Source organism: Sprattus sprattus, assembly GCF_963457725.1.
Source record: "Sprattus sprattus genome assembly, chromosome: 8".
Lineage (NCBI taxonomy): Eukaryota > Metazoa > Chordata > Actinopteri > Clupeiformes > Clupeidae > Sprattus > Sprattus sprattus.
Genome location: NC_137927.1, coordinates 12163494 through 12178493, shown reverse-complemented (window position 1 = coordinate 12178493; position 15000 = coordinate 12163494). Strand labels below are relative to the sequence as shown.

At 47.6% G+C, this 15000-nt stretch overlaps 1 protein-coding gene across 4 annotated transcripts in view; it reads left to right on the top strand.

Moving 5' to 3' along the window:
* Positions 1-15000, top strand: part of chd9 (chromodomain helicase DNA binding protein 9) — an 84178-nt gene that overhangs the window by 28870 nt on the left and 40308 nt on the right. For 3 of the 4 annotated variants that reach the window (XM_080843679.1, XM_080843680.1, XM_080843682.1), the window contains one exon: positions 5490-5941. In XM_080843679.1, coding sequence (XP_080699805.1) covers positions 5490-5941 — 452 coding nt within the window. Of the gene's footprint in view, positions 1-1920; positions 2978-5489; positions 5942-15000 lie in introns of those variants that run through there. The other variant, XM_080843681.1, reaches the window with a different exon arrangement.

The window sequence follows — 15000 nt, the reverse complement described above, 5'->3', positions numbered from 1 at the left end:
TGTGTGTGTGTGTGTGTCTGTGTGTGTGTGTGTTTTGGCTGATACAGTGGAATCCGGTCCAAGCTGCGCTGCGCTGCGTTGCGTTGTGTTCCTGCCTGGTGGGCTCAGGGCCATGTGTGCGGGGCCTGGGAGGGAGGGAGGTAGGGAGGGAGGGGAGGGAAGCAGAGGGGGTGTCACTGCACTAAAGACAGGCACCATATCACACCGCCTGCTTTCCCCTTCTCACACAGCCTCTCTGAGCCAGTGGATGAATGCTTATTATCTCCGTAGGAAGGTTCCACGTTTCATGTTTTTTTGGTATTTCTCTATTTCTCTGTTAGTCTGACTGAATTGATTAAAATCTGACTATATTAAATGTCTGAAAAAATATTTCTAAACCCCTAGTAGCCTTTAGGGATGGCATTCTTCAGATTTTGGTTGGCTGAAATTCATAAGACTAGCCCAAATATACATATATAATCGAGTAAGCAAATAAACTTACAATCTTCATATCATTATGCATCTTTTCTTTGGGTTTGATCATTTCTGATAGCATGTGTGACGGGGTACTGTTACATTTTGGTAGCCGACGGGAAAACTTGATTGTGAAACCCGATTTTGTGACCGCCGTAAAACTGAAATCATCAAAAGAAAGTCATGCTAGAAATTACTCAAAAGCACTGTGTCAATTACCACTAGAATATGATCTAATCAAAGTTGTTGTCATGTGTTTGTGGGGTTTTTCCCATAGTGCAGTAGAAAGCCTCCTGTGGTGACTTTTACCTGGCAGTGTGACAGTCAGTCTGGTTCAATAGAAATTATAGAAAAAAGCATGTAGGGTTTTCTCCTGTGCTTCTAGGGAAAGGCTGCTTTGTAAGAACATCCTTTTTTACTGAGCAGTTTCCTTCAGGTAGTGTGGATTGGTGGTTTGTGTGACTGAGTTTGTGTGGGTGTTTGCTGTGAGTGTGTGTGAATGTGTGTGTGTGTGTGTGTGTGTGTGTGTGTGTGTGTGTGTGTGTGTGTGTGTGTGTGTGTGTACGCTCCTGAGTGTGTGTGGGTGTTTGATGTGAGTGTGTGTGTGTGTGTGTGTGTGACTGAATGTGTGTTTGACTAAGTGTGTGTGGGTGTTTGGTGTACCCCTACACCATGTGCCAGTGGGCGCACATGTCCCTTTCGTCACATTCAGACCAGACGGGAGGCCCCCTTTCACCCACACACACACACACACTCAGACACTCCCTCTTCCACAGCCTCACACACACACCCCCGGCATCTCTCCTCGTCTGTTCCGCTCGGCATGTGCCGCTTCCTGGAAACACGCTCTGGCAGCTTTCACACTCCCATCCAGTGTGTCAGAGGGTGAGACTGTCAGCTCTCTTCCTCCCCTTCCTCTCCCTCTCTCCTCTCTGCTCTCTGCTCTCGTGCTCCCTCTTTGGCCATCCACTCAGTGCTGGTGGCGGTGCTGGTGCTGGTGCTGGTGGTGGTGTCCTCACCAGACCCAGGAGCCTGCCCTCTATCTGCCAACACGTTGCTCTCTCTCTCTCTCTCTCTCTCTCTCTTTACCTCCCTGTGCCCTGTCCTGCATCACCTCCTAGTGTGTCATTATTATCACAGACGGCGTTAGCAACAGGATTATAATGGGGGAAAAAACAAAACATAATCAGGAAGTTATTTCTTTAATAGTTCATTTATTTAATATTTATATTTTAAGAAACAAAAAGGCACAGGAGGAGAGAAAAGGCTCAGCGCAGCGGTCGCAAATAAATCTGCGCGAGCTCGGAGAAATCCAGAACATGTGGGGTTAAGTTTGTGAAAGTTAATGTAATAACTGCTAGCACCATCTGCTGGCCTACTTCCTCACAAAGAGAGAGCGAGAGAGTATGGGTGAGCAAGCAAGAGAGAGAGCGAGGGAGCGAGAGAGAGCGAGTGAGTGAGTGAGCGAGCAAGTGAGAGAGAGAGAGAGAGAGAAAAACGAGTCCGGATTTTAACGACATCTCTAATATTCATGCTGATGCATTTTGCTGCTTTGTGCTTTCATTTTCCACCACTCCGCCTGAGCCTCGAGCCCGCCGCCGCACGCGCCCCAGCTAGGGAGAGGGGAGGGGAACGAGGGAAGAGGCGGAAGAGAAAAACAAGTGGAAAAGAAGGGAAAACACGGGCAAAGAGAAAAAACGACGACAGCAACAAAAGCAATTTTCTGTTTTTGAGGAGGAGTAGTAGTCCTTACCTTCTTCTATCCGGGGATGTGAGAGGAAGCAGAAGTGGGTGCGAAGGAGAGAAGGGGGGAGAGAGAGAGAGACACGCCGAACCAGCGAAAAAAGAACACACGCACGAGAGCGATTGCTCTAGCGGACAAACGGCAAAGAAGAGAGAGAGAGATTGAGGGAAGGAGAATCAATGAGAAGGGAGGAGAGTGGTGGCTGAGCGAGTCTGTGCCTGTTTTGCCCCGTGAGGGAGAGAGAGAACGAGAGAGAGCGCGCGCGTGAGAGAGAGAGAGAGAGAGGAGGCAGCATGCGCCGTGCTTCCTGGACGGGCCGTGCCACGCACCTCGGATCTCGAGCCTACCAGTAAAGCGAGTGAGCCGCTGCCGCTCCTGCCTCTCACGTCAGCCTCCCTTTCCCCCTCCCAATGCTCCCGCTCGGGGGGAGGAGGTGAAGGAGACTGCCACCGCTGCTGCTGTCGCCGCCACCAGCCGCTAACCACCGCGTTCTGAGGCGAGAGAGGGAGAGAGATAGAGAGAGAGAGAGGGAGGGGGAGGGAGGGGGGAACGGACGGACTGAGTGCTCGCGGAAGAGAGCGGAAGAGCGAGAGAGGGAGGGAGACACGGCGAGCAAGTGGAGAGAGAGAGAGATTTTAAAAAAACAGAGAAAGGGCAAGGCTTTTGTTAGGCGGCTGGCTGGAGGGAGCAAGAGAGAGAGTGGGGGAAGAGGAAAAAAAACGAACGAGAGGACAGGAAGGGAAAAAAAACATGTCTACGGTGAAGAGGCCAAGAGGAAGGGTAAGTGAGCCGCGCCGAGTGGAGAGAGCCGGGAGAGGAAGGGAGGAGGGGCCGAAACGGCAGGAACTGAGCAGCCCTCCCCCTCCCCCGACACTCTCTCTCACACACACACACACACACACACACTCATGCTGCAGCCACCACTGCCGCCATCTTGAGTTTGCTGGCTTTGGTTGCGTTTTTCCTCTCCCCGTTCTCTGCCTCATGTTTTTCTCCTTTCTTCTGTCTTTTTATTTGCCTAGGCTTAAAGGTGGCATGCGAAGCTGTACGCTGCCCCCCGCCCCCCCCCCCCCCGCTGTAATTCCTGACGTTTTTTCTTCCCTTCTCCCTCCCCCCTCTCGCCTGATCATTCCCGTCTCTCTCTCTCTCTCTCTCTCTCTCTCTCTCTCTCTCTTTTTCTCGCTCTCATTCCTCTCTACGCCCCCCCTCCCCCTCTCGCTTGGTGGCTGTGTGATCTGGTGCAGCAGGCGCGGTGTGTGTTTGTGTTGTCAGTGTGTGTGTGTGTGTGTGTGTGTGTGTGTGTGAGTGTATGTCACATGAGTGGAGTCCATCAGTCAGAGAGTGAGAGAGCGAATGGGTCTTTGGACTCGTGGAACAGGCTCTTCCCGGCGTCGGTGTGCTGTTATAGTCTGCGAGTGTTTTCCGTGGGAGCGCGAGTGCGAGCGGGCTAGGGAAGAGATTGAAATCACTGCAGTGCTGGCAGCCTGTAATTTTAGTTATTTATAGATGTATTACACAGCTGCAGTGCTCTCGCTTTGCTGCATTTTACCTCATCTCATCTTTTTCTCTCTCTATCCTTCTTTCTCATTTTCTCTCTCTCTCTCTCTCTCTCTGTCTCTCATACAAACACACTTTCCCTACTGCCCTGTGCCCCCCTCCACCCCATTCCCAGCCTCTCTCCTCCCATTTCTTTAGCATCTCCTTTTTTCCATTCCGTTCTGTCTCTTTATTTTGCATGTTATTCCGTGCAATTTTTTGAGAAGGCATAAAATGGATTAAAAGAGGACATTCCAGCCCGGGCCAATCATTTTCTGTAATAGACTCGGACGGAGCTTCACACACACAACACACACGTACGCACGCACACACTCCTCCATGCTCACGTGAAACAGCCTGCTGTTGTTTATCTTCAAAATGAATTGCTATTTATTCCCTCTCTCCCTCCCTCCCTTCCGCACGCCCATCCCCCCCCCTTTTTTGTTTCTGGTTCGAGATAATTCCCTTTTTATTTTTCTCGTCCAGGAAGGCAACTGGGCCCGAGCATAAACACACACACACACACTCACACATACACACACACACACACACACACACACACACACACACACACACACAACTCACGCATACATGCCTCTTTACAACCTCCACACCATTTTGAGATCCTGCCGTGGTGTTTATGCCCTACATGTTGCCTGTTAGCTTAGGGCCTATTTCTGTCAAAGCGTGAGTGTGTGTCTGGGTCTTCTGTGTGTCTTCTGTGTCGAACTCAGCGCATGTTCATGTATAATTCACATATTATCACGTAGCAAGGGCTGTGTGTATAATTCATGTCGTTGGCCACCGGGCTCCCTCCGTCTCCGATTGTGCCTCGGAATTTTTGTCTAGCTGACGCTGAAAAAAGTGTTAGGGGCCACCAAGATACAGAGTTCACCCCTCAACGTGTCAGAGAGAGAGAGAGAGACAGAGAAAGAGAGGGAGAGAGAGAGAGAGAGAGAGGTGATAGGTAGAGATGGGTGCCACAGCCTGTTCTGTGTGTGTGTGTATGTGTGTGTGTGTGTGTATGTGTGTGTGTGTGTGTGTGTGTGTGTGTGTGTGTGTGTGTGTGTGTGTGTGTGTGTGTGTGTGTGTGTGTGTGTTATAAAAAGAAGAGGGCGCAGTGTTAAATGAGGGACCTGAGGCACGTCCCATCTCCACATTTATTTTTATGCAGTTAAATTTACTTCCTCACCTAAGATGAGCATGCAAATGGCCAACGGCCTTGAATAAAAAAAGAGAGAGGGAAAAAAAGGAGAGAGAGAGAATGATGGAGAGGGATAGAGAGATGGTAATCAGTCTGTTTCATAATCTGGTGTATCTTGCAGCTCTTATATACTTGGATCTGTGGCCTCTCATGCACACTGTTGCATGTGACAGCAGGCAAGCGCATTACATTATGAAACTCAACACGCTCATGAAGACTGTCTCTGTTCTTCGCTGGCCTTCTGAAGGATTGCTGATGATGTTTTTGAGTTAGAGATGGTCCTCTGTGTCATTAGATTGTCCTAATCTTCATTTTCTCAAAGCTGTGGGTAAATGCCAAATGGGTTCCATACACTAATCCTATCCAGTCTGAAGAGTAAAAAAAAAATCCTTATTTCCCTCCCTGAAAGACTCAATGGTTCTGGTTGTAATGTGTGCACATCAGCACAGCCACGTTGGAAATGAAGCTAGTAATAATCTCGATCGTGTCAATCTGCCAGTGCTTGTTCACCATTTTAAAGGTTTCTCTCTCTTCCTCCTCCTTCTCCCACAGCCTCCCAAGAACACTAATGGTCCCAGCAGTCAGGTGCGGGTCCTCAGCCCACAGATGAAGAGCGGCTCGTCTTCCTCATCCTCGTCTTCGTCTTCGTATTCCTCTGCCTCCGAGCGGCGGGCCCAGAAGCGGCAACAGCAGCTGCAGCTGCAGCAACAGCAGGCCCAGGCACAGGCCCAGGCACAGGCTCAGGCCCAGGCTCAGCAGGCGATGGACTCGGACGACAAGCAAGAGAAGGCCAACCGGATCATCTCTGAGGCCATCGCCAAGGCGCGTGAGCGCGGCGAGAAGAACATCCCGCGCGTCTTGAGCCCTGACTCGTTCCAGCCCGGCTCGTCCGAGCACCGGGCCCACCGCAGCTCTTCGACCAAGGCCCGGTCAAAGCAGAAGGCCTCCAAAAAGGCCCGCATCGTCTCGTCCGGAAAGCCCAACAAGCAGAAGGCCAAAATCGGGTAAGCGCAACTGCCTCTGTGTTCGCAGCAGTCTTGGTTTGTGGCACAGGTAGGCTAATGCCTGTGGCGCTAGGGTGCTGCCATGCTTGTGTACCGTGGTTGTGTTTACGAGGAGTTATGCTGGTCTGCAGGTTTCGCTAGCCTTTGGCTGCTCTTCTGCCATGTTTTTGTCATTGGAAGGCTGTAGGTATCGCTTGTTTAGGGCACAGTAAGATCACCTGGTTCATGAGAAATATCAGTAGAGCCTAGTGTCATTGTGCTCTTTCAGGTCTTTTTTTATTGTATCTTTATTTTGGAAGCTACTAGGAAAAATAAACCCATTAGACCCATATCTGATAATTGTGATGAAGCAAAAAAGAATTGATATGAGGACATGATCGCAGAATCGCAGGATATTTTAACACTAGCATAGCATAGCATACAACTGCAGTAGAATCTCACAGTAACACAACTATGTTAGCGGTGTTGTGTTGAATGGCTACAGGTTTCCACCCTGAAGATCACTGTGTACCTTTGAAAGTTGCCATGCATACATTGAGTTTTAAACCCTTGCCAGAGGGGCTGGAGCTCAGGTCCGTATTTGCTTGCTGTACTTACAGCTTGACTTGACTGTCCTCCGCCTGTAGAGGCAGAGGCCGGGCCGGGCCAGAGGACACCAAGTGTAAAAGTGTCAGGGTTTTCTTTTTCGCCCGGAGTCAGACACTGAAGACTCGCTGCGGTGTTATTATAAGTGCATTACCCAGCGTCTGTGCAGATATAGCGTTATTAGGCACCCCCCGAGGGGACGAGCAGGGGAAATATGAGTTCTTCCCTGATTGGGCCCCGAGGCAGGTAGAGGCTGGCTGGCTGGCTGGCTGGCTGCAATGGGAATAGCATCAGGTTCGTCTTAAGCCCCATCCTCCTGCTCAGACAAAAGAACAGCCCTGTTTGGTATTCAGCAGCCGAGCCGCAGCCAGCGGATGATGCTGTTCGCTATCATGATGAATGATTTTATAAGATCTATGCCAGGGAATTGGCTGGAACACATCATGGACACTGCCCCCACCCCCTACCCCTCGCTGTTACTGTGTGAGGAGGGGTGTGTAATATGCTGCCTTACTGCAGGTGTGTGAAAGAGAGCGGAGGCTTTTGAGTTTCCAGATGTTTGAGGATAGAGAACAGCCAGAGACCAGAGACTTTCCTTGGTGGTGAACACACATGGGTCAGAAAGGTCTGTGTGAAGTAAGATTGATCCATGATCCAAAAAAAGACTTTGTTGTAATAGGCTAAGCCCGGCTTCTACAGAAAGAGGGAAAATTAAGCTATATTTCACACCGACAAGATTTGACCTATATTTGATTTGAAGTAAAAAGACAACAATTATGTGTAGATCAGTCAGAGAGAAACTTGGTGCAGGCACAGGCTTTCTTTCCGATGCTATCATGAAGCAATTATGACCTGAGATCATGTTTTGAAAAGAAAAGAATTGGCCTGGCATGCAGTGTAAAGTAGGTTAGAAAAACTATAGCTTTCAGCCAGTCAGCCCGGAGTTACTGGATTAGCTATCTAACTGACCCAAATACTTCAGCAATAAATGAAACACAAACAATAAGATCTATTCAAGTGATCTAGCAGACCTGTCGAGCGGGTAGGTGGAAGCAACCTGCTCGATTGGTTGAGCTACAGGTAGGACGTGGTAGTGAAATTATAAACACAAAACCTCCCTGTGGAATAAGCCTGGATGATTTAGTCCCTTGACAAGCCAGATCTTTTATTCCATCTGTCACTCTTCCTGCTTTTGCTTGAGAATGTTGTCAGGAATGATTTAAGTGGTAAAATCCATGTCTTATAGCCACATACTTTGTTTCTACTATTTAAATAAAGGTTTGTGGTGCAATCATGCTTCTGATAAAAACGCATTTTAAGAAGTATATCTATTATCGTGGGCTGGACCTTTTCTAAAGGCCTTGTTCTGCCCACCTGACCCTTGCTCAGTGTGGGTATTTGGGGTAGACCCTTGGCCTGCCAGGCCTCTGGGTCAGGGTGCTTGGTTGGCAGCCAAAACTGCTTGCTAATGCTAATTGTAATGATACCAGAGCACTCCTGTGAACTTCCTGTGCATAGCTGTGTCCTAAACTGAGATCTGGGACTGAGTAAAAAGCTTCACACTGATCTGTGGGTGTGGGTGTGCGTGTGCGCTGGTGTATGTGTGTGTGTGTGTGTGTTGTTAGCTGTCCTGCTTGTGTTCCATCTGGGCAGACACTGAAGAGGAGGTAGGGACTGTTCCCTTTCCCCTCATGGTTCCCCTCTTAGAGATTTGTGTTGCTGAAATTAAATGTGGTTTCAAGTGGGTGTGGGTGTGTGTGTGTCTGTATGTGGGAGGCGAGACGGGTTGGTGTGATGGTTTGATTAAGCTTGATGAATTGGCGGTGAGACGTTAACGCGTCTGTGCGTGAGAAAGCGGGAGATAGCAATAGCGAGCGAGTAAGAAGAGGTGTGTGTGTGTGTGTGTGTGTGTGTGTGTGTGTGTGTGTCTGTGTCTGTGTGTGTCTGTGTGTGTGTGTGTGTGTGTGTGTGTGTGTGTGTGTGTGTGTGTCTGTGTGTGTGTGTGTGTGTGTGTGGCAATAGCGGTGTTCATGTTGCTCAGGGGAGGTTTCATAGCATAGCAGGAACCCAAGTGTGCACCGCCCAGCTTTTCTCTCATGAAATATTAATGCAGTCTTCTCCCCCTGTGTGAGCTCCCTGCTGCAGCGCAGCTAACCTCCTGAAAGACTCATTATCTCAGCCTGAGCTCTCTCTCTCTCTCTCTCTCTCTCTGTGTATGTGTGCCTGTGTGTGTGTGTGTCCTGTGAGTATAAACAGACACACACACCCTGCATTCTTCTGCAGGTGATCCACGGAGGAGAGAGAAAGGTCCCCAGGCAGCTGTAGCACTCAGGGACGGGTGAGGGACGGGAGAGTGAGTGAGAGAGAGAGGGGAACACCCTGACCCAGAGGCCATGAGAGAGGGTAGCAGGCGATGGGCCCAGGGTGTGGAGCCACAATGAAACGGGCCAGAGGGCAGATTGCAGTCAGACCAGGGGCCAGAGGAGCAGTCAGAGGCCAAGGTGCCATAAGAGAGATTGAGAGAGAGAGAGAGAGAGAGAGAGAGAGAGAGAGAGAGAAAGAGAGAGCGAAACAGAGAGGAGTAAGCACATCAGCTTGCTAGGCACTAGGAGATGCATTATTTATCAGTGAGGGGGTAATCCCCCGACCGTGAAGGGTGAACTTTGACATATTCAGGGGGCTTTAAGCAGGAGGCGAGCAGGATCAGCAAAGTAGGTGGAAGGAATAAAGACTGTGGGTGAGTGTGGAACAGATGAAACTGGATGCCACAGAGAGCTAACTGTGTGTGTGTGTGTGTGTGTGTGTGTGTGTGTGTGTGTGTGTGTGTGTGTGTGTGTGTGTGTGTGTGTGTGTGTGTGTGTGTTTGTGTGTGTGCGCGTGTCAGAGAGAGAGAGAGGGGGGGGGGGGGGTGTTAACCTAGCAAAGGTCATTGCAGCTGATAGCAGAGCTGTAGGACAAAACATGGGCCTCTCCCTGTCACATACCTGCTGAATTACAGTGTAATCAGGAGAAAGACACTCCTCTGTTACTCAACCCTCCTTCATCTCACTCCTCCCTCTCGACGTGTTTCGCATTCTTGTCATCTCAGATTCAGAGGATCAGACTGCTGAATAAGCATGCAGCATATCATGCGTATGCTGTTTTTGTTTTAAGATATTGTTTAAAAAAGCTATTGCTGTGGCACCAAGCAATGAAATGTCAGACTGAGGGGGTGCATATTGCTGTCGCTGTTAGCTCCATCTTATTTGTTTGCATATAAACACAGCTGTTAGCCGCTGCAGCTATAAAACAGTCCAGAAAATTGTTTCCATGTGTTATTTTGTAAAGCACAACATTTTAGAAGCAAGTCCCAAGGTCAGCAGGGACGTCAAATAGGGATTGTACTACCTGAATCACACAGTAAGCTTTAAGCCCCATTCACACAGGAAGCGAATAGCAGTGATAAAGCGGCGAGAGCCCCTAACTTGCAGCGATGTCAGGCGAAATGACATTTGGCGGCGTGAAGTGTGTGGGTTGGCAAAATCAGAGCGAAGTGGGCAAAGCAAAATCCCTAACTTTATACAAATGAGAACCATGTGAGAACCAATCAGATCCACGTGTGAATGTGTGATGCAGACGTTTCTAGAGAGGAGGAGAAGCAAATAAAGTTTAACCAAGATGGCGGAGACTTAAGGCTACATAGTTAATTATACGATTAAAAGTTGTCTGGGTAAACATTAGTGTCTACATCAACACAGATTGTTACACATTACATGAACTTATTCAGGGCAAATAGACCACTGTTGATGTTCATTGAAGCAGTCAAACTAGCTGACAGGCTAACTGCTAGGTAGCATGCTGGCTATGCACTGCGCCACAACCACACTTGCTATTAACAGGATAGCCTAAAAGCACCCCCAGACCAAAAAGTGGAAAGCAAATTTGAGAGGTGTTTTGCTGTGTCGAAGCCTAGCATTAGATGGATGCATCTAATTAAGCCCATAGTTTAAATTGTAAAATTGTAAACAGGCCATGGAGCACACACATTAATAACCCCAAATACCCAGAGCTATTGAATCACTATGTCATCAAAATTGTCTATCACATAGACCAAATGGTGATGTTGGAGTCTGGAGTCTGGAGGCTGGAGACCTGGTGGACATGGGGGCAGAGGTCAGAGTGTGCCGGGTGGGTGGGTGACCCAGGTGTCGTTTATTGTTCAGGATGAGGAGGATTTTCTCACTCACTCCTACATTACCACCAGTCATCTCCCTGCTAATGCTCTCTATGCTAATAGATCATCTCCATGCTAATTCTCTCTAGGTCTTCCCTATTGGAATACCACTGCAAAAACAAAACTGGCGCTTTGGCCTCACTCACAGACATTTGCAAGAGTGGGTGTTTCGCGAGCGTGTGTGTGTGTACACATGTCACATCAGGCAAACTCTCATCTCTTATTACAGCTAGGCGATCTGCACTCTGTTAAAGATACCATCTCGCCCTAAATAATGGGTATTAGGTTGAGCATTGCCTGAGCATGCCCCATATTCATTCATCACAAATCCCCCCCCCTCCCCCCACCCCTCCCTAATCTGACTCCCATCTTTGCCACACCGTCATCCCTATATTAACACTCTCCAGCATCCTCAGGTGCACTTCTCATTACAGTCAAGCAGGCATGTCTAGAATTGTTCCCAACATTAAATTCAACCAGTGTCTGCTGTAGTGCCACCTTCAGGTTTGCTAGCATGAAGTACACTGAATTACACACAATGAGTTGTATCAGAGTTCCCCCCCTTCCCCTCTGTAGCATTCACAGCGGCAGAAGTCTTGATGTATGGGAATGTATAGGAACACTTAATTGTGAGGCCTGAGGTATAGTACATAGTGTCATTTTTAACAGCAGAACGTAAAGGGAACATGGGTACCCCTGAGGTATAGTACAGTGTGTCACCAGTCAAAAAACAAATGTGTGGTAGAATGTTAAGGGAACATATCACACGTAGAAACCAAGGATGTTCAGGTGCCAGCCAGGGGAGGAAAAATCGCGTTAACATTCCAGCATGGTCACACACAAGCTCTCATTTTGATCACAAGGTGACACGGAGCGTGAGCCCAGAAGTGTGTAGGCTTTGTAAATATTAATTGGTCATGATTCCCTAATTGCCACAGGCCTGGAGGCAAAGTTAATAAACTAGAACTTGTGATAGGAACCAACTTGAGAAGCCAACCGAAGTTAATGAACTAGAACTTGTGATAGGAACCAACTTGAGAAGCCAACAGAAGATGACCAACGGAAAAGCTTCCTGTGCGTGTATAAGAGAGAAGGGGTGGGGAGTGTGTGCCAGATGGAAAGATTGGAATCAGTGGCTCAGTAAAGAAAATTCAGGGCCTTGATGTTGAGCGCTAATTAAATATCAATGGGTGGTGATCATGATGTTTACAGATCCCCCCTATTAATTTGTGTTTACAAGAACATTGCTATACACACGCACAGAGACACACACAAAGAGACACACACACACACACACACACACATACACACATCACATTACAAGCTCCCTTTTTGATCATCCCCTAATTCGACTCCACCCCCCCCCCCCCCGCTCTCTCTCTCTCTCATCAGGAAGTAGGATGAATTTGGTGACGTAACATTACCGTGTTTGAATGTGGAGTGTTCTTGTAAACGTTGAGTGTGTACCAGAAAATGAATCTGAGGGATTCAGAGCTGAGACTGTAAGACTGTAGCAGGCTGACGTTGAAGCCAGGCTCAGCAGCTAGCAGAGGAGAGAACCCTCGCTATGAATGACGTGCGGTTGAGATCCTGACAGACTGAGCTGTGCATTAAAATAGACCTACTGACAGTAACTGTGGACAACTGCTGACACAAGCAGTGTCATCTGATTGGAAATCCATCAGTGATTCTGCCTTGTGCCGGCATGGACATTCATTTTAATGTAGCCTAATAAATTGTGAATATTGTCTCTAAGCAACGCAGGGTTGCTATGAGTGAGGGTTACAGCTGGACGTTCATTATTTCAAAATAAACACATTGCACTCTCCACAAATAATTGTTTGCTCCCATGGCACTCTGGGTTCATGTTTCATATTATGTGCTCAGTGTGCTAAGTGTGCTAAGTGTGGTGTGCATTAAATTAAAGTTTTGATTGCATAGAGGTCTTAGTGCCCCTTAGTCTTTTAAATAAATGGTGTGTCAAGATGTAAATGTCAAAGAACCAATTTGTTTCAGATATTCATTAGAAGAATTTAATATTGAAGTTGCCATAACGTTAGAACACATATTTGTATGTGTTTCAAGACTGTGTTGCATTTTTAATGGAGCCTTGTGTTAAACTTAAATGTGGAGTTTGGAAAGTGGATGCTGAGTATTTAAGGGTGATCTAGGGAGGCCTGTAGGGCATAGTTAGTGGGAATTGAGGTCTGGCGTTTAAATTCTGCTTTAAGGAATGGCCAACAGGTGTCTCTTTCTCTTTCCCTCTCTCGTTCTTTCTTTCTTTTCTCTCTGTCTTCCATTCTTTTTATTTTCCTTGTTCTGTTTTTCGTTCATGTGTGTGGTCCTCCGAGGGTGGCGAGTGTGTAATGCGTTGACTGTACTGAAGTATCCACTGGGTGGCCTTATAAAACACTTTAATCTGCATGATAGAGCATGCGAGAGTGTGCTTGTGCATGCATAAGCAAGCGAGCAACACTACACGAGGGGGAAGCAGTGGTCACGTCTTTAACCTCTTATAGCCTCAGGACACAAACAAAAAGCAGGGATTCCTTTTGACCACTTTACAAACAACCAACACAACCGCCGTGCTGTGCCCATCAATGGTCCAAGCCTTGGCTGAGGTTAGGATTCGACTCACCACAGAAGCGCTTTAGCCGCAGCTCGGGTTCAACCAACAACAGTAAAGGTGTCCCATCTTAAAATAGATGGAAGGCCCCCTCGATAACAGAAGACTGTTTGCCCTAAGCTAATATCAGATTAGGAGTTTTTGCAATAGCAGAGGTGTGCACCTCCCTTAGTACAGTATAAGATAGCTTGATTATTTGGGATTGTTGTCTAATTGATGCATTTATCATTAGCAAAGACTTACCCACTATATGCAAACTAAATGACTATGTCAAAAGCTTGCAGAAAATATACCATTAGTTGCTTCTACTTTTTAAAATAATTTCAAAACCTATTTAGGAGTTGCTTCTACTCCTTTAAAAATATTTCTTTATTGAGTTGAGTTTTGAGTATTGAATTTCTCTGTTTATTTCTCATTCAGTCTGTTAATTCTGTTTGTTATGAGCAGTTTTGAGAATAATTTCATTTCTTTCAATTAAATCTATTACCTCCAGAGACGGGGGCACTGTTGCATTAGGCCTGTAGCTGACTTCTTAGTAATCTCTGAGTCTTAGCATTTATGCCTGTAGCTGTATCCACTGGCTTCATGTCTGCACTGCCCCTATTCCCTGACCTGGCAGACCAGTCTAGTGAGCTGGGCCCTCAGCCCATGGTACCCGTGTAACACACACCATCTCACACTGCCTGTGTCTGTGCTAAATGCACTCTGTAGTGTGGGGGCTGAGGAGGGGTGAGATGATGTCACACTACTGGCTGGAGGAGCAGCTCAGCTCCTGAAGAGGAGGCGGCAGTGAGGATGGTGGAGGTAGGATGGCGTCTGCGGTCATCTCAGTGGGAAACAGCCCACAGGCCTCTCTCAGCAGCCTGTGAAATTGGATTCAACAAGAGTCACATGCTTCTTCTCACTGTCTCCTTTACACACATACAAACACACAAACACACAGACACATACACTCACACACACACACACACACACACACACACACACACACACACACACACACACACACACACACACACACAAATACATGCGAAATAACTGCTACCATACACTCCCTACCCTATAACAACCTGGATCTAGACACATAGAACATGTGTGTAGAAGCACAGTAGCCTATGTCCTGAGTACATTTATTGATTGGACATAGGATGGGATGACAATCAAATTGATAAAACCCAAATCTTAAACAATGAAAACACAGAATCTAGCAAAAAATAAAACGGATTTCATAGGGCCCAAGAGAGTTTGTCAGGCGAATGATTGTTTATGTGTGTGTTTGTGTGTGTGTATGTCTATGTTGCGCTGGCCTCCACACTGGCTTCTCTGTGTGTGTGTGTGTGTGTGTTAATGTGTATCTAAGGAAGGAACCGGAGGTGTAACATTGCTATACCATCCATCCCACACCTCCAATGTGTGGTCATAGTTCTCTTTTTCTCTCTCTCTCGCTCTCTCTCTCACACACAAACACACACACACACACAAACACACTGCTCTGTTTGGCCCCCGAAGGTTGCTGTCCTGTCATTTTACAGCTGCTGCTCCCGGGTTTTGCATGTCATTCACAGGAAGTGATGTCATCACCACCACCCACACCACCACCAGCTTCCCCCTCTCTTGCCATGTGGTGCGTTGCCT